Source organism: Pagrus pagrus (assembly GCF_965226575.1).
Source record: "Pagrus pagrus genome assembly, chromosome: 16".
Classification (NCBI taxonomy): Eukaryota; Metazoa; Chordata; class Actinopteri; order Spariformes; family Sparidae; genus Pagrus; species Pagrus pagrus.
Window position 1 is genome coordinate 26,783,324 of NC_140200.1, and position 25,847 is coordinate 26,809,170.

At 41.6% G+C, this 25,847-nt stretch overlaps 1 protein-coding gene across 5 annotated transcripts in view; it reads right to left on the reverse strand.

Moving 5' to 3' along the window:
• bach2b (BTB and CNC homology 1, basic leucine zipper transcription factor 2b) overlaps positions 1-25,847 on the reverse strand; it is a 98,464-nt gene that overhangs the window by 29,331 nt on the left and 43,286 nt on the right. For 2 of the 5 annotated variants that reach the window (XM_084377419.1, XM_084377418.1), the window contains one exon: positions 5,906-6,160. In XM_084377419.1, the coding sequence (XP_084233545.1) occupies positions 5,906-6,148 (243 nt within the window). In that variant the 5' untranslated portion in view covers positions 6,149-6,160. Of the gene's footprint in view, positions 1-5,905; positions 6,161-9,876; positions 9,976-14,221; positions 14,304-15,738; positions 15,750-25,847 lie in introns of those variants that run through there. The other 3 variants (XM_084377420.1, XM_084377417.1, XM_084377421.1) reach the window with 3 other exon arrangements.

Genomic DNA, 25,847 nt, shown 5'->3' on the forward strand with positions numbered 1-25,847 from the left:
AGCACAGCTGAGATAAAGCGGGATTGTTTTGTTCCCATGATGTGATGGCCAACAAAGCCCCTTGATGAAACTGGCTGCCCACAATCACATTAGATATAGATGATGTCACTCACCCGCGCCAGCCCCGGCTACTCCAAGGGCAGCGAGGCCATGAGAGAGCAGTGATGAAGGTGGTGGGGGAGGTGGTCTTTGTTTCACATTTCATCTGCACCAACCTCCCCCCTCTCCCTCAGTGGCAGCAGAGGTGCCTATTTGCCTTTTGTTTCACATAGGTGGCAGCCTTCAGTAGCTGCTGAAGGAATACTCTCTGTGACTGGAGGCAGACACACGAGTGTCAGTGAAGTGCTGCTAACCGAGCACAGCTTAAGGCTGCTACTCTGAGCTGACACAGACCAGTGGGGGCTGAGAACCAGCCCTGCCCCCATCATCAGAGAGAAGACGGCGGTCAGACACAAGGCAGGGATGCGTCAGCATGCTTTAGTCAGTGACCGTAAAGCACAGGGTGACAGGGGACCTTAAAAAAGTCGACAGGCCACATCAATGAAATGACATCCTTCCATGATGTGGCTGTGACTTGTCTAGACAGTCAGAGAGAGATGTACTACCTGCTGAACAGGGCAGAAGAGTGCTATTTAAAGGAGAGTTTCGCCTCAACAAATCATATAACAATTATTTTGACAAATTTTGCAATTGTGATAGGATTCACAATTAGTGGGAATGATAGTTTTTACATCACAATTTTGATTTTAATGGAAAAAACTATTAAAACCATGATGATGTGACATTTGTTTGGGTTTGTACCCAACAAACATGTTTTCTTACATCTGGAGAACAAGATTTGTGGACCAGGACATCTCTGCATCGCTGCAGTATTTCATTACATGCTGATTAGTCACACATTTCACCTTCATCAAAATGTTTCAGCTTCTGAGATTTGGATATTGCACTGAGCCATATTGCGATTTTGATTTCCATTAATTCTATACTTTATAGTTCACTACATTTAAGGTGCATTTGAGCGCACCACAAAGACTTCAGCCGACAGACAACTAGCTTGAACATTCTGCGCCTGAGTGAGAGGAAATAACTCTCCACACCACCAGATGGTGGTAGACTGTATACATCATTAAAAGTGTCAGGATATGCAAACCGTTGTTATGATGAAGCAGCACGGTTGCTTATATGGGCAAAAGACACTGGCAAAAGAATCTGTACTAAATGGGTGAAACCATGGATATTACAGCGACACGCTCAAGGTGCTTTCCTTTTCTTTTTCCATTTCTCTCCTTGTGCACTGATTCGCTTAGATGAACAGCCAATCAAAGTGATTTCTCTCACTGACGGGCTCCGCTATAGATTCGACATGCTCAGTTGGCTGTAAAAGCCACCGACAAGGGCCATGTGGTGCAGAACACACCAACTCAAGGCCCTAAAAGGCAAGTATTGTCCATTTATTTCACAGCTATAGTTATTACTTACCTTGCAAATCAAGATTTTACAATTACCAAAATATATGAATGCTTAAATACTTTTTACATATGAAGAAATCAGTAATATAAATCTAAAATATATATACTGTGTTAAATTACACTGTGGAACAGTAAAAGTACACTCTGAGTACTTTTACATTTGGTCCTTTGAGCATGACTCCTGCTCCCACCACCGACAGCAGCAGATATGATGGCTAATAAATCATTTGAAGTCACAATTCAAATCACTTTGAGTTCTGCAAAATGGCAGAATCTCACTGTTTTCTGGCATCAACTGGATTAGTGATAATAAAAATAACTGCATTTTGATGTAAAAAAAATAAAATAAAATGCATTTTTGCATTTCTACATAATATATGATAAAATTGGCGGGGTGCTGGTGAATGTGATGTAGCTTCCTAAGAGGCCACTGGGAAAGAATAAAGCCAACGTTGGATAAAACGATAAAAAATATATGAAGTGTTGTCAAATTGAACGGGGATGGACAAAGGGAAGAAGGCACGGTGAAAACCTCAACGGGACTTTATCGCTTTCTGGCACATTAAAGAGACAGTCATTGAAAGATGTTACTTTCCACACTCTATCTCACACCTGAAACACACAGCAGCTCATGCATTATTCATGCCTGCAGTGAGTGAATGAAAGGGATGCTGCTTTAAGCATCCAGGAGCCATTCCCTGCAGTCATTCTTTGAGTTAAGGAGCAGAAAAAAAGCCCCCGATGCTCATTTTACATAAGAAGACAATCTGACGTTAACTTCTTTTTCAATGAGCCGGCGACAAAGTCGTTTGACAGGCGTTACTTTATTAATACACGCTGGCCCCAGCGAGGAGCCGCAACTCCACAGCACATGCGGGATGTGCCCCAGTTTTCACAGCAGCACATGTATGTGCGCATGTGTGTGTGTGTGTGTGTGGGGGTGTGTGTGTGACATCAATACGTCAGAGTGGTACTTTCATCATGTGTTTGGCGGAGGAGCTCTGACGGGGATCAGTTGAAAGTGGCAATGTGAAAGTGAGCAAGAGACAGGAGTGTTGCTGAACCTGATGAGCAGTGAGCCCGAGGTGGCATTAATCTCGCCATGAAATGCTACCCGCTGCTGACAACGGCGGCTGCGGCAACATCTGACAGGTGCTAATTGGCAATCACGGCCCTATAGGCTCAATAATGCACTTTCTCACACCTTTCGCTGAGTCTTTATCCCACAGTGAATGACAGTTCAAATTAAAACACTGTTTTACTACCATCCTCTCATGACAGAAAAATGAAAACAAATATAACACAAAAAATAACCTTAAAGTCAACAGTGAAGTTAAAGGTGAGAGGTGATAATATATTAAAAAGAGAGGGACAACATCTACATTTGTACTGATTGGATTCTCAAAATCATTTATTATTAATTCATAATGTGAATTGCAACACTCCTGCACTCCTGTTCACTTTGTATTGAACAAATGCTGCTATCTATGAGTCTTTTAAAGGACTTTTTCAAGATGGCCCTGCTAATACAACAAAATAATACTTTATTCTTCTGTAGAGGCATTACAACTACACAGACACATCTGTACCCCTTAAAGGATATCTGTAGAATGTCTGTGCTGAAAGCTGAAGCCAGTTGTTAGTTTATGTTAGCCGACTCCATTTGTGAGCTGACATTAGCTACTGTTGCTCTCTGTTAGTGGAGCGGAGAGAGGCACTGAGATGAGGCACTGGAGAACGTGAATAACATCACATCCTTTGGACTGTCGTGGATAATCCAACCAAACTCAGAAGTCCAGAATCTAGCAATTTTAGACAACTTAAATAAACCGTCCACAGGCTTGTATAGGCAACAGAGAGGGACCGGGGCCTCATTTTACACGTTTTTCAAGTTACAATCTGCTCACATATGGCCAATAATAAAGTGATTAATATATGTAAATTGATACAAATTGTTACATAGAGCCCCTTTGAGGTGTAATCAGACAGCGATGAAGCTTTTTTTTTAACCTAGCTTCAATCACACAAAATTGACCGTTCCAGAACTTTCAGTGTTTTGAACAGTTCTCGTACCGACAGTACCAGTGTTAGCAGGAGCTTGCTAGCAAGCTACAAGTGCAGGGATTTTCCCTGATCAATCAGAAGTGAAACATAACAACCACACAGTATCTTTCTGTTATATTAAAGTACAAAATGCCTCCTTTTGTCTTGTGTCTATCAAGTCATCAATATTAATGACGTGAGGTCCATCACAGTCCCGACTAATAATACTCAGGATCAGTCATGTTTTTTAAAGCTTTTTGTGACACCAGAGAAGATCCACATTCTCATATGGCGCGGTAAAGTGCAGCATAATTTGCTGTCAGTTACCAGAAGTTGTTTTCCCCTTTGGCTTCATGTAATGCTGATGTTGCAAGATGACAGTCACTAAAACTGTCTAGTAATGAGTTGCATATCAGTCCAAATGACTTTATGTGTATTCCTCTGGGCCTTTTTGTAAAATGCCAGAGTAAACACGAACTGGACCATAACTAAAGGCAATGATGTATCTTTGGCCCGGACCAAATTATCTTTAGTACAGATGACAAATAGTCCAAATGTATTTGAAAGCCTTTATCGTCCAAATCAATATGACAAATATCAGTGTAAACTAAAATGCTCTGACTATGGAGTTCCACAAGGTCAGTGCTATAGACCACAGCTCAAATGCTGTTATCAAAAGCATGTCATCCTGCCATGTTCCACATGACATGATAATATTAGGGACAAACCTTTTTCATTTCACTGCTCCCTGACTCATAAGCAACTGGAAAGACAAGGGTAATGAAAATCCAGAGGGATATTGGGCCATACAGTATGTTGTTAGATAACACAACATATTTGGTAACCCATTAGCTTCTGTTAGACAACAGCTAACGTTAGCATTCAACACCTTACTAGCTAGGATTGCTATTTGATAATGCATCAATCCTGAAGTATCAGTGGACATCTTGGATAATGTCATGTGAAGCACTCACACTCACTGCTAGTGCTTGTAAATACTTTCATGTTGTCATTTGCATGAATATTACAGAGAGATGTGATTTAGTGAGCATAATGTCACATTGTGTTATTGACTTACCAGGACATGTCTGAGGTCAGGTGAGAGAGTGGGCTAACATTGCAAGCTTAATAACATCCTTGGCGTTTTATGGCCAGGCTTGCATAAATTTGCCCAAGATGAGCGTTGACATTTCAGAATGAATTTACGCCTGCTTTTACTATCCATTGTCTTTTCAGTTGCTGATCAATCAGAAGGGAGTGACATGATAACAATATATGAGAGTCTCTACGTTTATATGACTTACAAACTGAAACACAGCAGTACTACACTATCCAGCAGCATTGAATCTTTCCATCTGAGCCTGACATCAGAGGCAAGTGGCCACCGTGTGAATATGGTCTACACAGTGTTGAGGGTAACTAGTTAAAAAAGTAAGTTAAAAAAGTAATCCGTACTCGGATTACGAATAAAGTTAAGCAATTAGCTTTGCATTTCAAGTAATCCGTTAAGCTATAAGATGAACACACGCTTTGAAAAACTGTTATAATCACTACTCTAAACTAAACTAAAGTGGAGTAGAGAGAACAGAACATTGGCTGGGTGAGTCTGTGTGTTTGAAAAGCTTAAATGCACTTATGTAGTTTGTGTGTAGGAATGTGTTTTGAAAAAAATCATCTGTTTTGTGCTTTCTATGGTTTCTATGTAAGCACTCATAGTTTATCAGCTCATTAGTTGCATGTTTAAACATCATATACTGGCTATAAGAGCCTGTGTTGTATTGTTGACATTGAAACAGCTTAATACTGCCTAATACTGTATGCCTCTGCCCACTTCGCTGTCAGATTGTTAGCAAAATAAAGAGCTGTAAATGTTATATTGTAAAGAAGGCTACAAAATGACAGTAGAGACATTACATTCAGAGGTACATGTACACCAGGTATACCAGATACGGTCAGACTGAGCTGTGACTTTGTGTGTTATAATACATGTGATACTTTGTAAGACAGCTGTTATTGTTGCTTCGGACAAAAGCATCTGCTGAATTAATACATAATACATATACTTCAGTCGTACTAGAGAAAATGTCAGTAAGCTTTTTCTACATTTTTATGTATTAAAAATAGTGTGGACACTGCTGTAATTTACATAAGGCTTATGTCATGGCCAAAGGCTGCATTCTGATTATTTTTTTTTGCTCAAGGTGGAGAGTGGTCAGTGGGTCCAGCAGTCACAGTTCATCAGTTTGTGTGGCTATGGATGCTAGGGGAAGGTGCAGAGAGCCTGGTAGAATTGCACAGTGGAGAGTTTTAGTGTTTTATTGTCTAAAAGCCTACAGCAGTTGTACTCTTGCAAGAGAAAACGGTCATGGAACCAGTGTGATTGATGGACATACCTCTTCCGGAAGGCTAACGACCAAGCCATTCTCCGCCTGGCCCACCAGCGCCTGGAGGAAATACTCGCTGCAGGCGGCCAGCACGGCCCGGTGCCCGCGGAACTCCTTGCCCTCCACCAGGACAGTCACATCGCACAGGATATCCTGCTTCCGCTGGTCGTTGAGGCAGAGGAGGATATTGGTACAATGAACTGTCGACTCATACACATACATGGGGGCTTCAGGCTTCTCATCCACGGACATTCCGCTCACGCCCTGGAAATAGAAACACAACAGAGGGGGGTCAGCTTACAGCCGAACCCAGCGAGCACATACCGCAGGGCTGACATCAGCCCCGACGGTCTGCTGCAGCCAGCCTCATGATTCAACACATACAAGCCTGACTGACTGCTGCTCTCTTCATGTGCTCACTCCCCCTTTAACATTCAAAAGCCAGCAGAATGTTGTCGTGCATGCCCCTGCTCAGTGTCGACCCACACAAAACATCCGTACATGAACAACAAAAGACTGACTTTGAGAGTAGTCCACACATTTCCACTTACACACTTACCCCTGTACATTCAAATCACATGCTCAAAACAACCCAGGTAATTACATCAACAAATAAAAACACACAGAACACCCTTTATTTAAAGGCCAATCACATTGAGGTAGACGAGAGAGTCCAGAGTAAAGTGTGCTGTACTTTCTGCTTTAGATGTCCACATGTGTTTGTAATCTAGGAAGGACTCACTGTAAAGGTATGCTGAGCGGCTTGGACACACTCTGCAAGAGAATATCTGCTGCACAAGAGAATATAAGTACAGGAGCAGCTTCTTCACAGGATCACCCAAATGACAGTCGCGAGGTTAAATTTAAGCTATGGGAATGGAAACAGTTAAAAAAGTTCTGTATAATATGGGCACAAAAAACTGTATATCTGCAACTGAAGGTGTTGTGTACTTTACTGCATGAATGTAATGTTACAGAGAGGAGAGAGGAAAAGAAGAGAGTGAACCAAAGTCTCCTGTGAGTGCTGAGCCTAGTGAGAGTTTGACCTGAGTTCAAACCCACAGACACAAACACCCTCTGTATGTGCTATCCATCTCTGATAGAGACAGAGAGTTTGAAATGAAATACACCCTTACCTGAAACAACCTTATGGATTGCTCTGGGTCTGAACACTCATCTCTGAGCATCTGCCCACTGCATCTCAACTCTCTGGTGTTTTACAATAAAGAATTTCCCATTAAAAAAGTGTTATGTTGTCCTCTCGCGTCAGCTTTATTGCCTGGCTGCAGTCATGGTAAGTCAGCGTAACTCCACACTTCCATCAAAACACAAACCCCAAGAACACAACATAACAGCACGTGGTCCTGATTCTCCTGCCAAAAGTTCCATCCTGCTCACCCTGTGATGACAAACGCACAGCTATATGCCCTCAGAGAAAATCACACACACACACACACACACACACACACACACACACACACACACACACACACACACACACACACACACACACACACACACACAGACACACGCTGTCCTCAGTGTCTGGTCGAGTGTCCTGGGTGATGAGCAGTTAAAGGACCCTCAGTAAGAGTAAAGTTGTGAACTTGTGTTATTTGAAGTTCTTGTGTGCTGTTTCATTGAATAAAATCATTTTTCTGTCAAAAGCAATGCCTTGACTTGAGGTGACTTTGTCCCTTTGTCCCAGTTTTACACAGTGCTGCAAATTAGATTTTCTCAGAAAAGTTCAGTTTCTTCAGTTGGCAGGCGAGCTATCAGGCAAATGTAGTAAATGTGATTACACTCAGAAAATGTCCTCATTCTGAATGGAACTGTTCTAATTCAATTTCTCCTCCTTATGATTGGAGGGAATATAATCTGAAATGCCGGATGTCGTATACACTGTGCTGCATTTGACTGACAGCTCATGGGTCATAGGGGCTCCCTATATATGGAATTGTAAATAGAATGGAGTTTTTGCCAATCGGGTTTTTGTGTAAATAAATTAGAAACACCTTCACTTCCTGGTGTTAGCAATGACTAAATAACCACGTGAAGCAAAGAAAGCTCGTACTGACTGATGAAAAATGCTTAAGAGAGGAGAAGTGTTGAGTGGAGAAGAGCTAGCATTCCTTCAGTAAACACAATAAATACATTTGACACAGAGACGAGCTCCATAACTTGCCATAACACAATAATTTCACCCAGAATCCAGGATTCTCAGAGTGGAAAGATGGTGTGTGTGTGTGTATGAAATGGTGCAAGTGTTGCTACTACTTTAAGTGTGAAAATGGAGACTGACGGGCGTCTCCACCTTGCAAATAGAACTAGCTCCCATCTGGTGAAAATAGGAGCCTATCGCTGTGTAAATGGAAAGGGACAGGGTGGAAATGCAGTGAAGGAGAGCTCTCCACACTGCAGCTGATCAGGTGAGACTGTGGTTACATGGGCAATCAATCCAGTTGACAAGTCTCACAGGAACATATGAGTGCTGAATGAAACCATTGGATAAGGCGTTTTTTGTTTCCATGTGCCACAGTAAGCAATCATACTGTAGACCATGGCCTTTGAAAAAACTGCATCCAGTGTTTGGCATGATCGCTGCATGAATACTATTCTGTTGTCTTGAGCCAACAATTTCATCAGGATATAGAGAAGTTTGTGTACAGAGGGTGAGTTGGAGATATATTCTAATGGGTAGAAGCATTTTCATGACAAATTCTTAATACATGAAATGTTTTTTGAAAGGCTTGGCTGTGGAGTAAAAAGGCTGCGGGTTAATGCAGGGATACTCGACCCGAACCAATTGGGACCCGATGGATCCCAGCGGGCAGGATCGGGACAGGGGTGGACAAAAATGTAAAAATGATGTTCGTGTTCAGTCACATCTATTGACATGGTGCTTTCAAGTACTTTTAGCAAAAATATAGTGAAAAAACAAATACATTGTGTAAAAATAAGTGATGAGCCTACTGTCTGTGTTGGGGCTATATTGTATGTGCTGTTGTCTGTTATTTCTGTGTGCGTAGAACAATGCCTTCTCACAGTCATCTACACTGTACATGTCTATTGTCAGGGTAAACAGGCAGGCTGTAGGCTAACCATGAATAACGTGCTGATTATTGGACAAACGTGTCACCTCGTTAAATTCTCAAACGTCATGACCATCAATGTAGGCCAGGTATTGCAGATGGAATATTCAAATGACTCAGGCATTGCACTGCCCCATTTTTGACCTCAAATTTATGAAGAAAACTGATTTAAACAGTTGACAGCATTTCTTGAACAATCAGCGCCTTTGAAAACCAGAAGCAAAGACTAACCACAGCCCAGCGAGCGGCTTATTTGTCCAATTGGGTGCGAAAAGGGATCATGTTGATGTCTCAGCATAAGAGAGCAGTCAATCATTCTCCATCCGCTGCATAGCCCACTAGAAGTGACGTCTGACACAGGCAAATGCATACTGAGCGTAGACCACAACGAGGGAAGTGAAAATTGTGGGCTGGCTTTGCGAGGCTGCACTGAGCCATGAATTGCATTTAAGCCATTTGTAGATTCTGCTGTTTACCTGTGACAGGGTCAAAGTGATGATTTGACTGGAGCGATCTACTGCGAGAACAAACAGTCTGCTGTGGGGGCTGTTGTGGAAAGTAAGTCCAGACTCTCTTGCGGTTCTGGCTGGTCCAACTCTTGTATAGTTTGCTTATTTCCACCAAACATTTCTTAGTTTGCTTCCTCGGCTTCCAAGAATAATGTTTCCAGATGCGGTTGTGAGGTTCAGAACAAACCAAACATGCTATTTCTACCCTGGAATGCACAGTCGCCTCACTTGGACTTCAGATGGTTTGTTGCAGTGGAAGTAAAATGCAAGGATGACACTAACACACACACATGCACACACAAATACAGTGCAAGCATATTCACAAACACACATCCTCATACAGACAGACACATACCCAGACACACACACACACACACACCACAAAATAGCAGGTTGTGGCAGAATTCTAGAAGTGCTGATGGATGCAAAAGATTTCCTTTTTCTTTCTTTTTTTTTGAATTCCAGGGTCAGTTGTTGACGGCAGCTCTTTCTGCTACACTTGTACAGATGCTGCCAACCTTCTCTGTAGTTGCTACCATTCCCGTGTAGATCAAAAGCGCAGCGGGATGGTGATGAGAGCGCTCCCGCTGCGGTCGGAGCTGACTTCAGGGCTCACCGGTGGATGCTCCTGCAGCGAGCACTCTCATCTGAGGGAGGCTGATGAAGACTAATGTGGCTGGAGACCCGTTAACTCTGCACCGCAGATTATAGCAATTATGTATGTGGAGCTACGGCGCACTGCTTCAATTGTGTGTGTAGAGCAGCCCACACACTGCTGTACTGTACAGGAGGTGCATCAGAGAGGAGCTGCAGGTAACATCCTGTACTAAACAATGCTGTCATTATGTTCACCTGTCACTCGCACAGCTGACAGTACCTGCTGTTACCTAACCATTTTCCATGGTCAGATTGATTGCTCACTGACTATAAGGATTTCTCTGTTGCTTCTTCATATTTGTGTCAAAAGTCTTGTTCTCCCTGCAGAAAGGTTTCCTCTCTGAAGCTCTGACTGTAGCTTTAATGTACCAAACTGTCACACATTAGATTTCTTCCATCTATTCAATCTACTGCGGGCACCAAACACACATTTTGAATCATCTAAAATTAGAATTGAGTTGCTCTTTTTCTCCCTCTCATGTCTTTGTGTTAGGTACAGAGCTGGAAACAGGATGTGGTTAGCCTAGCTCTGTGTAAAGATTGGATGCAGGTAGAAACAGCTAGCTAGCTCTGTCCAAAGTGAAAAAAAATATATACACCTCTGAAGCTCACTGAACATTTTCTATCTCATTTGTTTCACTTCAAAACAAACAGAAATGGAACGATGACAATGGTTTAAGGAGTAAGTGACGTGCTTAGTCCTTATGCTAAGCTAGGCTAATCCCGTCCTGACTCCAGCTCTGTATTTAATGCACACATGAGTTTGATAGCAGTCTTCTCATGTCACTCATGTCACAGTACATAAGCATTTTCCCCCAAGATGTTGATCTATTCCTTTAAAGAAAAGTTCATTCAAAAATGAAAATTCTGTCATTACCTACTCAATGTATTCTGGGCAAAACTTGTAAATTAAGCAGGACTTAAAACTGTGGAAAAAAAAATAAAAAAATGCTCATTACAATCCCCCAGAGCCCGAGGTTATATCTTCAAACTGCTTTGTTTTAAAAAATTGTACTTCTAATTATATTAATTATAATTTTGTATGATTTTGAAAACAGAACCATCAAACATCAAATCATTAAATTTGAGAAGCTCAGACAAGCTAATGTTTGTCTCTTTTACTTGAGAGATGACTTAGATTATCTGATTGTTGTTAATGAATGAATGAATGAATTAAAGAATTCAACAAGCACAAGGAGACAATCAGCAGCAGCAGAAATATCAATGCTCACAGGATTACTCATATAATTTCATCTGCAACACAGCCACGCTTTCCTCTATTTTGCTGGTTATCAGCGGGTCACAGGTGCCACTGATTATTACCATGGAAACACGGCTGAGATACTTTATTTTTATGTGGAGAAAAACTAAGACTGGACTAATTCAAACCAAGCAAACACAAGTATTTAGAGACGAAAAACCACATTTATGTATTGAGCAGGATGTTTGAGTCAGCTTTGGCCTGACTATCATATGACGTGGTCTCAGTTTGGGGACTTTTAAGTAGGAGGGGTGGGAGGGTGGTGTGGTAATGTGTGACAGTGTGTCATAATGTGCTCTGTGATGTGTGTCGTCGCTCTCTCTGGGTCTCAGCAGATTGACGTGCAGGGTGTGTGGAACAGCACCATGATGGGCTAAAAAAACCCAATGCAGGTTCTTTTAAAGGATGATGATAATTTATCATAACTTGGTCTTTGAGCTGACTGTTGATTGTTGATTTTGGAAACAGCAGCTGACAAAACAATCTTCACTCAAGGTCCACTTACTTGATTCTCAAGGTGCTTTTGACCTTACTTCACCGTCTAGCTCAGTTTTCATGGTATCACATAGTTTTTTAGTTTTGGCCATTACTGTACTCACAAGGTCATTGCTAAGATCTTGGAAGCAACAACATTAAAATGAAGTCTGGTGGAGCAAGAATCAAGGTTCATGGTTCATGGTTCATTTATTAGTCATTCTATAACAAAACAATGTTGTAGTCCCTTTATGCTACACAAGAAAAACTATTTTTATGGTGAAGAAAGGAGGATGAGTTCAGGAGTCTGAGGAAAGAAGCTATATACTACCCTAACTTTTGCCTGATTGCTGGATGCGACATCAGCACATGTAGATGTAGCAGCCAGCAGCTCTCTAAAACTTTGCTTCATTTGTCTTTTAATTTGGTATTTTTTCACCTTTTGCTACACTACACTGCACACTTTACTTATGACAGAAATACACCCATCAACATCGGAAAAGGAAGTGTGGGGTTTGGATTAAGCAGCAGACCGTGAGACAATTTCCACCAATGGCATCTCCCGACCGGCCAGTCAGACCAGCAGGACTAACGCCACCGTTAGCCACGCAATCGCCCCAGGAAGAGAGAAAAGAGACCTAAGAGCTAGGCCAACCTCTTTCAGAAGATTCCTTCTGATATACTATTCTTTCCATCACTCGTTGATATAATAACATTGTTTTCCATCATCTCCTGACAGATTAGCGCCACAAACAACCAATCAGGGTGGAGCAGAATGAAGACCACACCTGCTGCAAGTGATCAGTTGTTGCATATAACAAAGTAACACACAGGAGGTCTAAGGAACAACTTAAACTAGGGCAATAATTTTAAAATCCCTTGAGTTATTGGGATGATTTGTCTAATGGGACATATCCAAGGCATGAAAAAGTACAAATGCAGCCTGTGGCTCCTTATAATAAACAAGGTTAGCCTCGACTGCTGCTGCTATAGTCTAATAACATTATCCACTGAGCCAGTAGAGTCAGAGTGAGACTAACATGAACACTGTGTCACTGTGCACAATTAGAGGGGAGGACTCCTGCCAGATGACTGTAATTACACTGAGGATGAACATGGTTTTAATTGGAATTATCAAATTAGGCCACTGCAACAAATGCCCTTGGAGCTGTACAAGGTGGCAAATGTCAACATGTAAGGTGATGATGATGATGGGTAGGTAAATGGAAGCCCTAATCTGGGGTGTATATTACCACGTACATTTCTAATGAAAATCAAATGCCTGCTTCAAGGCAGTGTCTGCACGTAAATAGGATGCACCCATTATATTTTGTGTTTGAAAGTAACATGCAGATCATATTTTTGGAGGGGTTTCATTTCCTCAAGTGAAACTTTCTGCTTCCCCACACCCCGAGATTAGTTTCTGTGGCAGCGTTGGCCAATGTGATAGTATCTCTATTCATCCGTCTGCATGACAGTTTTTAATACTTTGATCTTCAGCAAGATATAATAATACATTACATTTGTTACTGGGAATCTTGGTCCCCAGAGGATGATTGCTAATAACTTCTGTGACAGCCTACCCTGTTTATCTAGTCAAAACAACATTTCTGCTGGACCAACACTTACATCCATGACAGGAAGTGTTTGAATGCTCGGTAGATAGACATTAGGGCTGCATGATATTGATGAGATTATTAGACATATGCAATATGATTTATGATTAGTGGGGATGTTATTATTTGCATCAAAATGTTCAGTTGTTGTAAGAATTGGTCATGTATTACATATACATACATGGTTAACCATGGGTTAACATGACTCTATGACCTCAGTGGCTTATGAAACCATTGCAAAACCCATTGAAAACCAATAAAGTACACTGTCATCAAGACTCAAAACATCGCTGTTTTTGTAGTTCCCTAAATCTTTTCCCCATATTATTCAGTGTGTTTCTCATATGCAACTTTTGGTATTACAGAAAAAAGAGCATGCAGCTCAGGCTGCACATACAATCAGAACAGTCCTGAACACAGCCAGCCTTCAGCCAACACTGTTAAATCACAAATAAATCATTTCTAAAGGAAAGGCCATTCTTAGTAAGCGGAAGGAAGGATGACTTGTCTCTGCATCGCAACAAGCAAACTGTAACTTAGGAAGTAACTGAGTCATAAATCTAAAATCTAAAGTGACTTGCAACACAAAAAAAGAGAACTGATCTTTTAACTTCACCAGCAAAGAGTGGTGAACATTCATTTAAATAAATAACGTCTGTGGTGTTTTGTATCAAAATAAGCAACCCATCATCCCTGAACTCAATTCCTCCACTTACTGTAAGAACATTGAAGATTGAAGGCGAGCAGTTTCTGGGACTTTCCAGTCCAACCACTGTAAGTTCACTAACATCCATGGTGAAGGCTCCTTCACACCGCTGATAAGGTAAACAGCCTTTCAGAAGGTCACTGGGTTGCTGATATTGATCCTGAGATAATATATGCAAGACAGCCACGTCTGACACCAGCTGCTGATGCTCACCAGGCTCTGCTGATCACATACAGAGGAATGTGGAAGCATAATGAGAATGTTTCTTTGCCATGTTTCATCACACTGACTTAGATGTTTGACAAATTGTTCATGCCCAAATAAAACCATGCTCTCATGAAAAACACATGATATACACATAGCCAAAACATCACAACACAAGACCCTTCACACTCTGTGTACGCAAAATGTGACAGACGTACTGAATTCAGTTCACGGTAGACCTAACATGGAGGACACAGAGTCATCTCAGGCTACTGCTCGAGTCATTATGCTCAAGTCCATCCACAAATGGATCAAGTGCTTTCTGCTCCAGATGGAAATCAATACTGTCTCCTGCGCTTCGATCGGGGGCCTGAGCAAAGACAACACAACATCAATTCTTGAAGAAAGCTCTGCCCATTGGAGGTATTCATGCACACGATAAAAATACAACTGGACTGAACTAGAAATGAGCACCGATTTATTTGGAGGACTCAGGAGTCCCTCATTATGACCTCTTAGCAACACGTAGCTCTAGCATGGACAGGCAACAAAGGTAACTCAGGTTAGCTTGAGCCTCCTGGACAATCCTGGCGCGCTCTTGCTGCTGACACTGATGAATGAGACTGTCTGTGAGAGTGGCGTTCATCTGCAAGGCCCAGAATGCACTTAGAACACTGCACAAACCTGCATGTATCTGCAATCGTCCTAATTAACACCAGAGCTACTTCATCTCCTGGCAATGGGAAAGGTTCAGGCACTGACCTCAACCATGTGAATCAATACTCAAACCACTGCAGAGATTTACCTTTTAAAAGAAACAATTAGTGTGGAGCACAGCCTAATGGAAAGCATCAAAGACAGCAGAATTAAATGCTAAGAAACTCATTATCAGAGCAGCCAACATCTGCATTAAAAATGCATTGAGGCTTATCTCTTCGACATTAGGAAAAGACTACTCAAGTGCAGAATGTCTGCGCTGAGGGATAGTGCTGTGAGCCAGGTGTTTGAGGCAAGATTTCTGAGACGTGTCTTCCAAACTTGGTGTCAGTGTAGTATCTTGCAGCTTTATCTATCACAACAACACTCAAAATGACATTAATAGAAGTATCTTGCTTACCAATCTCACACTGAAGAACAAAATCAAGACTAACAAGGACATGTTTGTATTGCTGAAATGCAACAAACTCAGTTTCACTCAAGCTACCTGTTGCAGATTTGACTTGTAAATCTCAAGAATCATCGTCTCCATCCATTCAAAGCCACAGAAACAGAAAACAAAAACACGCCTTGAAAGCATCAGCTGCCAGTGTTCGTTGGCATTACCTCAAAAAGGCATCAGCACACATCCAGTCATATTCCACTCTTTGCTCTGACAACTTTCTAATGTCTCTCACTGCATGTTACCGGCAGCATCTGAGCCTATCTCTGTCTGTGGGTGGTGAGTATGACTGAGCAAGTGAGGTATGTGTGAGTGAGTGTGTGTATGTGTCTGTGTGATGGCATGCCAGAGTATTTTTGGGCCCTGCCTGCTTAAATGCAGCTTGCATGAATCATGACTTCCCACATAGTAGGTCAGTGAGCAGGGTGAGTCATATTGCTGTCTTATATGGTAACGCGCTGCACATGTGACAGAAACACTGGGGTTATCTATAGACCAGGCTCGCTGCAGTGTCTCAGCTCTGTCTTGGTCTCCGCGTGATATTGGAACTCATTTGTCTTTGTTTAATCTCATCTTTGACATGTCTTGCAACAAATATCTGTCATATTTATGAATTTGATATTCAGTTTTGAAGAGTCTGCACAACATTTTGGTGTGACTCAACATGACTCAGACACATTTTGGTTTTCATTTCAGCTTCAGACTGACATGTAAACATCACATCAGCCAAACATTGCTGCACAAAAGCCCAAGAGTCACCACAAAAGACAAATATACACTTAGTCATTGACAGAATTTAAACAGAATAGCAGATGCGTATTCCATTTCCTATCACACTGACAATGACAAGCTACCACCTGCACACATGATAATCTGTTTGTCAGAACCTCTTCCTGTGCGATTGGCTGAATCAACAAGAAAACAAGTTTGTTGTTTGCAGACACCTCAGTCCACAAGAATAGAAAACCACCTCACGATGGAAGAGAAACACCCCAAAACCATCACCAGCAAGAGGGAAACATGTCTTTGAGGGACTGGATTAGGATATGTGGAGTGTTTTCCAGTAGCAGCCATACTGCTAATTAGGCCAGTGATTGGCAGGCCAAGGGGCTGCTAGCATGAGTGTGCCCAAGACTGGATTATGTGCTGCATTATTAATGGGGCCCGGTGGAAGCGGGTGGAGTGGGGGGCAGGGTGAAGGTGGAAGCCTTTATTCAATACAATAAATTCATCTCGTGCGTGAAGTTGAGACAAATTCAACCGTCAATTTAAAAAGCAGAGCAGTCATGGAAAAAAGCAAGTGGAAAGTCTCCCCACAGGAAAGAGTTGACACAGAGCCATCGCCCACGTCAAAACCTTCAAAAGCCATGTCTGTACGCGTGTATGTGTGTGTGGGTGTGTGTGCAAAGCCAAGAGTGTGTGTGATCATGTGTGCATGTGTGAGTGGGCTGGAGGGTACTGGTCTGTTGATAAGGCGAAGAAAAACAGTTTTTTTCACACATTGCTCTTACGTGTGCGACATCTCAAGTTTTAAGAATGCATACAAATGCTCTTGTTGTTGTAGCAACATGCATAAATGTGCCAAACCAGAGCAATGGTATAATATCCAGCTGAGATCAAAGGGCCCCAGAGCCGGGCTGTGAAGAAGATGAAAGACACAATCGACTGATGTGACTGATTGTAATACACCCTTGAAAAGCACAAAGACTCATCCAATGTGTCTGAAAATTCAGCTGAGCTGGGGCTGGACACCACGCTGCCGCTTCTTCATGTCACATTCTTATTTGATTGTGTGCTGATGTGACGGGTTGCTCTGCAGTTGTAGCTGCTGTGAAAGACAACAACTGAAACCATTCACAAACAAGCTCATTTAACGGTGCACTTCTTGTTCTCAGTCTATAAAGGTGACTGTGCATGCAACTGTAATTCATTCAGGATGTTTGACGATGTTTGACACACACTCATTTACATCAGTAGAGATGAGGAGGAGCAGACGAACAGTTTTAGGTTCCTGCGAATCAACATCACAGAGAACCTATCATGGTCATCGCACATGGGTAGAGAAAGCTCAGAAACTGCTTGACTTCTTAAGGAAGCTTAGGCTTAATTTCCATGCCAAGTTCTAGTCAACATCTACAGAGGAGCAATAGAAAGCGTCCTGACTGGACACATGACAAACTAGCATGATTCATGCACGGCCCAGGACAGAAAGGCTCTGCAGTGGGTGATTAAAACCGCCCAGAACATCACTGGTACCATCTACAGAGCATCAGTAATATCAGTAAGGTGAGGTGTCTGCACAGAGACCAAAGGATACTAAACAACACGCACCCAGCCAAAAGACACAAAAAGACACAAGTATCCACTGACATACCACCAGACTACAGAGCAGCTTCTTTCCTCCGGCTGTGAGACTCCTGAACTCATCCTCAGCACTCCATCATCATTATACAATCTTCAAGCATAATGACTATTAAATTTATCTTGAATCTTGAAAGTGGCAGTCGATTGATGAGGCTTGGAAGCACCTTAGTCACAGCAACAAATATGGTACAACAACTGTCACATGCTGCACAAAGGCACATTAATAATATCTGTTACCTGACAAGCATTATAATGTAAACATGTACAGTAAACAATGACCAAGAGTGCTATTTTCCAACTTCTTTGAAACAGACTTATATTTATCAAGAGTAATAACCACAGTCATATCTTGCCGAGTGTTGTTCTCTATGGAAAGGGCATACAAAGGGCAGGATAACCTCAGTACATCCAGTGATAAAGCATAAAGCAATTTATCTACTATTCAAAAGTTTCTGTTCAAATGATTCATCCAATCTCATCTAATTTTCTTTAAAGATTGACATTTGACACTTTTTTGTGCTTGAGCTGATAAGATTTTTCCGCAATCATGCATGGATGTGGAAAAGCTACTGAGACCAAATCTGAGAAAGAACCAAGACTTGAGGATAATTTGACTTGCTAAAAAAATCTCTACCAGACCCAATTAGGCTTGTATTTGCCAAAATCAAGTGGTGGAATGTACGTACATTTACTCAAATACTGTACTTCAGTACAATTTTTAAGGTCCATACTTGTACTTTACAGGAGTATTTCCACTTTCTGCTACTTTATATTTCCAGTCGACTGCATTGTGAAGGCATAGGTATATATAAGATTACTTTCTAAAATTATTTTTCAAGGGACTTTGAAACACCCCTCATGCATGAAAACTCCAAATAAATTGGTGCTCATGCATTTCATCATATGCCGACCTGTGACTGTGATTCTGAGCGTTAACAGAGTGATCCTTCACAGTCTGAAGAGTGGAACTATCTTGCTGACTCTCACCTAACTGGCTCGCCTACTCTGAGCTAATCAGACAGGTCACATAAAAACCTATATGTCATTCAGACAGTGCAGTGCATGTGTAGTGATCTGCTGCACAGCCGTTGCTGTCAGTTTACTCGATGCCAGTGTGAGGGGCATGAGGGAGGAGCACATATTCACATGTTCCAACACTTGAAGCTGAGCTTGATGCTCACTCACATTACCCTGCCAAAGAATGGCCATAGCGGGTTAGATGACCCACTGGCAGCAGCAGCCACAGTGTGACAGAGCTAATTTGGGAAGTGATGTGAGGGTGAAAATACACACACACTCACACACACACACACACACACACACACACACACACACACACACACACACACACACACACACACACACACACACACACACGGGAGAGGACTGGCCTGTGTGACTAATTGGTGTACCACACATACATATTGCAACATCATGTCTTTAAATAATAGGGTCATTGACATGCAGTGGTAACACTTCATAATTACCATAATAAAGGTACATGTATAGTTAATTAAACTTAAGTTAATATTTATTTTATTGTTAACAAACAATGCAATGCTTTATATACTTACTGCTACTATATACTACTTTCTTAAGCAATTATTTATTGTTGCAACTGATAATTATAAAACCTTTAGTGGTTCACAAAGCATTTAATTGTACATTAACAGTAAAACAACTACTGAAGTTTATATAAATAAATACATTTACAGTTTATTATTGAGTGTTATTATAAGTGTTAGATTCATGTGGCAATTACACAAAGTGGACTCAGTAGTCCTCAGTGGTTAGTTTAGGGTGAGGGAAACCAACAAAGGTCAAGATCTCACAGTACAACAAGCATGATTGCTGTGTGCACGGTCATCTTTAGACCACTATTTAACCAAAACCAGTCTGTCCCTCACCTTGACCAAGTGTGTGGCTGGCCTAAACCTGCTGTGACGCAGGACAGGTAGCTTGGTCTCTGCTGTGCTCTATATACACACTGCCACCACTCAGCCCACACCTCTGCTGGATAGGGAAGTTATTTTGGATTGGAAAAACTAGTAAATGTACTCCAGGTTTCCCCCAAAACACCTTTGCCAGAGATATTTAGTACTAAATGGACATGTTCACAAGGATGTAAGGTTGAACCACAATATGTTGCACATGATATTATTAGGAGAATTGAACCTCAGTACTTGGTTCAGTGACTGAAATATGTCTTCAGAATTATAAAAAGTTGGTAGTGAATGCTTGGTCAGAATGTAACTTGTGTTTCCTTGATCTCTGAGTTCCAATACGTGCTAAGAGTTTTATTGGAAGTTGTGAAACATGTGTTTACATTCTTCAACATAAGAAAGTGTCATTAAAGACAATCATTTTGGTACTGTGTTGGTACTACCTTTGCACCTGTATCAGAACATTAAAGAGTATCCAGCCCTAATAATGATGGGATCACAGTACTGGTGCGTATATATAGGCAAGTTGAGCCTGACAGTTCTTTCTTGACCTTGGAACCGCTAATGGGATTCATTTTTCCTTCAAATTACTACACAAATGTTCTCTTCTAATCCTCGTGATATTTGTGCAGTTTACTGAAAAAACAGGAATTAATAACAACATCACATAAACTAATAAACAAATCTGACAACTGAGATGAAGCCATGTGTAGTGGATGAACTCTTAGCCAAAAGGTGGATCCAGGCACATCTGTCACAGGAACATATGCTGTCTTTGTATTGACTGGTGATGTATTGTGATATATTGCTGTATCAATGACCCTGGTGCACAGACCTGCTTCTCTCTCTGCAATCTCTCTAATCTCGGTGGTTTCTGTAACCACTGTGCTCATTTCACTGCACTGTGTGAAACACATGCATCTGAATCATGTGCAAGAGTCTGCAGGTTTCATACAAAGCAGTCATTAGTCAGCTGATTTCAGTGATTGGAATGCAGGTACCTCCAAAGATAATATTGGCCGGACATGACTGAGAACCAAAAAAATCACATGACATGAAGGAGTCACAAACACTGAATCGAGTGATCAAAACATGTGCTTGTCAACTGAACTGTAAGCTCTCCTAACAGACATATTGAAGATATATCACATTATCTACCGTAAAGCATCAGTGCTGCTCATGTATCATATGTCAGTCAGAGCTGTCAATGTACGTCAACACAAGCTCTGACTGCCTCAAATCAAGTGCGAGGGCACACAATGAAAGGTTATGGTTTCAAGTGTGCGCAGATGTGACACAGAGTGCGGTTAGTGGCTTTTGGGCAAAAGTCTTGATGACTCAACCTGAGAAGAGAAAGCAGTGTTGATTGGACTTCTTTGCACGCCCAAGCATCGCAAGTCACAGTGGAAATATTCACAGGGAGGAGGAACTGTATCACCAGTGAACGGTATTTCAAAGGTTTGAGGCGCTATGTAGATTTGATCACTTGGTTCTGACTGAAAAAAATGTAAACTGGGACAGATATACATTTCTAAATGAATTCAAGGACAGATTCCTTAAAATTCCTTCAAAAGTCTGAGCAAGTGTCTCAACAAGCTTATTTTTCTTCAAATATGTAAAAACTGCTAAAAAATGTGAAACAACAAAAGACGACCAAAACCTCTGAGACTGAGAGACAATGGCAGAATCATGCATCACCTGAGCCGAGGCCAAATCAGGATCTTTTCCAAACCCTAACCCTAACCAAGTGGTTTTTGTGATTAAACCTAACCGGACCGAACATGCATTTAAAAAAATGGAACCTAAAGGAACATGAAGTTGCAACATAAAGAAATGTAGAGTTTCAACATGTCAGTGGTTGCAGCAACATTCATTGTGGCGATTGGGTTGCATTACCTCCCCCTCAATCTCAACGAACATATTCATTTATCATTTCATGATAGAGCAATGGCAGAAGAAACAACACACCTGTGAACATTGCCTTTTCCATAAAAATTACATTTTTGGTGTGCAAGAAACAAGGACTTAACTCCCTACTTGGCTTGGTACGAGTAAATTGAGACTTAGTTTGGAAAAACCTTAAGAAAGTCGTTACTTAGTAACTAGTTGGTTTGGGAAATCCTTTCTTACTTGCTCCTGAGGAAATTTTCTAAATTGTGTGTACTGTTATAAAGTGTTGCTAGAAAAAAACTAAAAACATCTTTCACAAAGCCTTCCCTGCAGGCTGTACTTCCAAACAGCCATTGTTTGTGGCTCCAAAGGTGCAGCCACTGCTGAAATAACTCAGTTACAGTCTTGATTCTTGAGAGATCAATATTTATCTCTGGGGCTATTGATTTGTTCTTGATTAAAACACTGAATTGTAACAAGTTCAAGGTGAAAGAGCACTGAGTGCGAAAGCAGGCGGTTGTTTTTCGATAAGTCACTCTCACAGAAACCTGAGCTCACACCAACTCTGACCACAGTTCAGCACAGTACAGACACTGATGGTATATACTGTAGTGTAGTGACATTTTTCAGTGCGAAGCGTTGATTGATTTTTCCATCACGGCTGGAAATGACAAATCCAATAATCAGTTAAAAGCACAATATCTATAGGCGACACAGTGTGTGTCAGAGCTGGTCTCTTTGTTTTCACGTATCGACCCTCTTCTGATGTGATTCATTTTCTCTCATACTTACAAAAGGGGCCTCAAATCAAGAGATCTTTAAGGCCAATGATTTCAACAGAACAGTCAACATAATCTTTTTTTTCATATCCGATTTAAAACAAAAATATTCATTCATCATCTATTGCAGTCTTTTCAATGACACTCCACATTGTGAATGCCTGTAGTCTGCCATTCATCAGCGTTCGATGGTTGAGAGCAGTTCGGCTGAATATGTTGCCAAACTAAATGCTCATATCTCCATCTCCTCACCTCCTTATAAAGATAAATACACAAACCTACTGTATAAAAGGAGAGTATCTGGACATCATAGAAGCCACTTAGTATTCACCAACTCCTTTTCTGCACGTAAATTTCCCTTTCAGAGCTAATGTGAAGAGAGGGACTGAGGGAAATTTTTCGTTCTGTTTTATCCAGCAGTCAATCAAAGGGGAATTAATGTTACTCATACTGTATGCAAATGATTTAAGTGTAAGTGCTTCAGATTTGAAAACAATTTTCCATCAGTCACTGTTAAAGTCACGGTCAGAGCGGTGTCACGTTTTTCCTTTAAAGCTGCACTTATAATAATTTTCATTTTAACATTGAATCAAATGACTACATATGATGTTAAAAGGGTTGCTCTTAGTGACTGCAGGTGTCTGCACTACATATATGTTACTGTATATCATTCAGACTTTAATCATGAGCAGGTGAGTGCGAAGAGCTGAGTCTGAGTTTACTACAATCTCCGAGAGCTACAATGTAGAGTCCGACTGATATATCAGTATATGCTAGGCATCAGCACCATATAGCCTGTGCCACACCGCCACACAACCCTGTGGCTAATCGCTGCAACAACTGATTTAGTCTGAATAAGGCCTAACAACTGCAACAACTACAGTAGCTAATTCAGGCTAGCAGTGAAGGCAACCTTTTTGGAATAATACAACACTCCCAAGAGGGAAAGATGGAGGTTTCGCTTAAAGGGAATGGAGACGACACTCGGATTGGTTTGATTTATGTTCCGCCCAAAACATACCCATGAATAAGTTAAAGTCTAAATACCACCTCTTTGCGCCGTGCGTTGCACTTTGTGCCGAGTATCTGCTGTTTTACTAGAAAAATGTTTTTGGACCTGCCCTAAACACTAGCACGCTACGCTATAGACCGTCTAAATAGGGCCGCTAGTTAGCAATGAACGTTAGCTAGTGAACATACTGAAGCATTTTAAGAGCTAAAGAAGCAGATATTTTTAGTTGGCAGGTAGAGACCAAACTAGAGTGAAAAGAAGAGCAAATATTGAAGTAAACTACAAAACATTCATTAGGTGGATACAAACAGGACTTTGAGGGAAAGCTAATGTTGCTCTGTGTTGACTAGTTTCCACATTTTATGGGCTCGTTTACAGGGAAATGCTTCAATCAGACATCAATGGTGAAAGCAACCCAGTGAGCAAAAAGTGGTCTAGATCACGTCTTTTAGACGTCATTTATGGACATCCAACACGTCTAAAAGACGTCCTCTGGGGAGCCAGAATCAAAGTTTTTTATACGTCTTTTCTGGACGTTGTATAGATGTTTATATGTCGTTTAGCGACTAATTCTGGCTGTCAGTGGACGTCCACATCATGGCCTGGCCCGACGGACATGATATCAACCTGTTTTGGGAAGTTAAATGATTAATTTAGTCCCACCAGCGGCTACTAGCAGTAACACCAGTTTCTATGTGCTACACTGTTACAGTAATGCAGTAAAAACCTACATGACTCTACTTAAACTCTACTTTACACCTTTCACTTGAACAGGTAGCAGAAATATCCAGAGTCCTGCTGCCCTGCACTGCGTCTCAAAGGTCATCCTCTTCTGCAGCTCTCACTCAGCCTGAAGTCAAGTGCAGAACAAACATTACACTGACTGACGGAGGCCAGCCTTCCTCTAAGATCAGCCCTGTGGAAACCTCTGGGGGAAAAAACGCAGACGCAAGCTGCTGCTATTTGTGGACAAGAGACAGCGTTGGCTGAAATGACATGTTGGACGACGGTCTGCGGGAGGACATTGGCTTTTCTAGTGGCACACAGTTCTTGGAAGGCATGATTGATGCACATCTCCACTTGAGCGTCCTAAGCATTTTAGCTTGTCTGTGGCCATGCAGCTGCCACACAGTGGACGCGGGCTACGAGAAGGCCACTCTTAAGCTCCATACAGGGCTAAATGGCCCTTCTTTATCCTGCCGCTGTTTCCTGACCGAGGTCAACCTCTCTGCACACCACAAATTACTCCCTGAAATGCTGGCAGACAGGGCCGTGGAGAAATTGCCATTTGTTTGTTTATGGTTCAGACTGTGCACTAAGTCCCCTATCGTAAGAGGCTATTTTTAGCTGCCTAATCCTTCAATGGAGTCATAATGGCCCAGACTCGCCAGATGACCAAAATAAACACAAAAAGCCCCATGTTATAGACTATACTGGGTTTATGTCTGATCTGTCATTATTTTTGCCCTTTAAATTTCCATTATGAAAACAGAAATCTCTGCACCATACAGTCATGGTTATGAAAGTGATATATATACAAATGTCAGCCTTATTATGGAACACAAGAGCATCTCTGGGAGGGCAACCATGACGATCATGTATGACTAGGATGGAGATTTCAGCAGCAAGTGTTAAAAGCCACAGGTTCCTCATGGGGAGTTTCTGATTCATTTCTTTCACAACTGCTGGAGGTGTCTCACACAGACCCGGGACATTCTGCCCGGCTAAGCATTAACTGTGCAGCTAATCTGCTGAAGTGGGTGGGGACAAGCGTGACCACACACAGACTGCATGAACTCCCCTCTCGGGCTTCAGGAACTAACTCTTCTGACTGTGTAGAATCCTGCATACATTAACGTAAAGAGGCTGGGCTGGGCCTCAACCCTTTAGTCTTTTAATAGCTTTAAAGCATCACAGCCCTGTTTCCCATCATTATCCATCATTCCATCTTGTAGGATCACTTCTGTGGACCAATGGACACATTGAAAAACATTCAGTGAAAAGATGCTCTTCATTCTTTTCTACCTTTACCTAATAGCCTATCCAACACGTTCTCATTCCCAGCTCGTCAAATACAGCAGCTTTGCCAGTGGCTTCAAACTTCAAACTAAGGCTCTACCTACCCCTCTGGTGTCAGTTTTGCATATGAAGGAGTCCGCAGTCAGTTAGCAATAATATGTAATATGCAAAGTCTGGTTTGACTTTTAAAGCTTGCTGAGAAACAGTCTTATTAACGTTTTTAAATGGTTGCGGTTTGGTTAGGTTTAGGAAAAGATTATACTTTG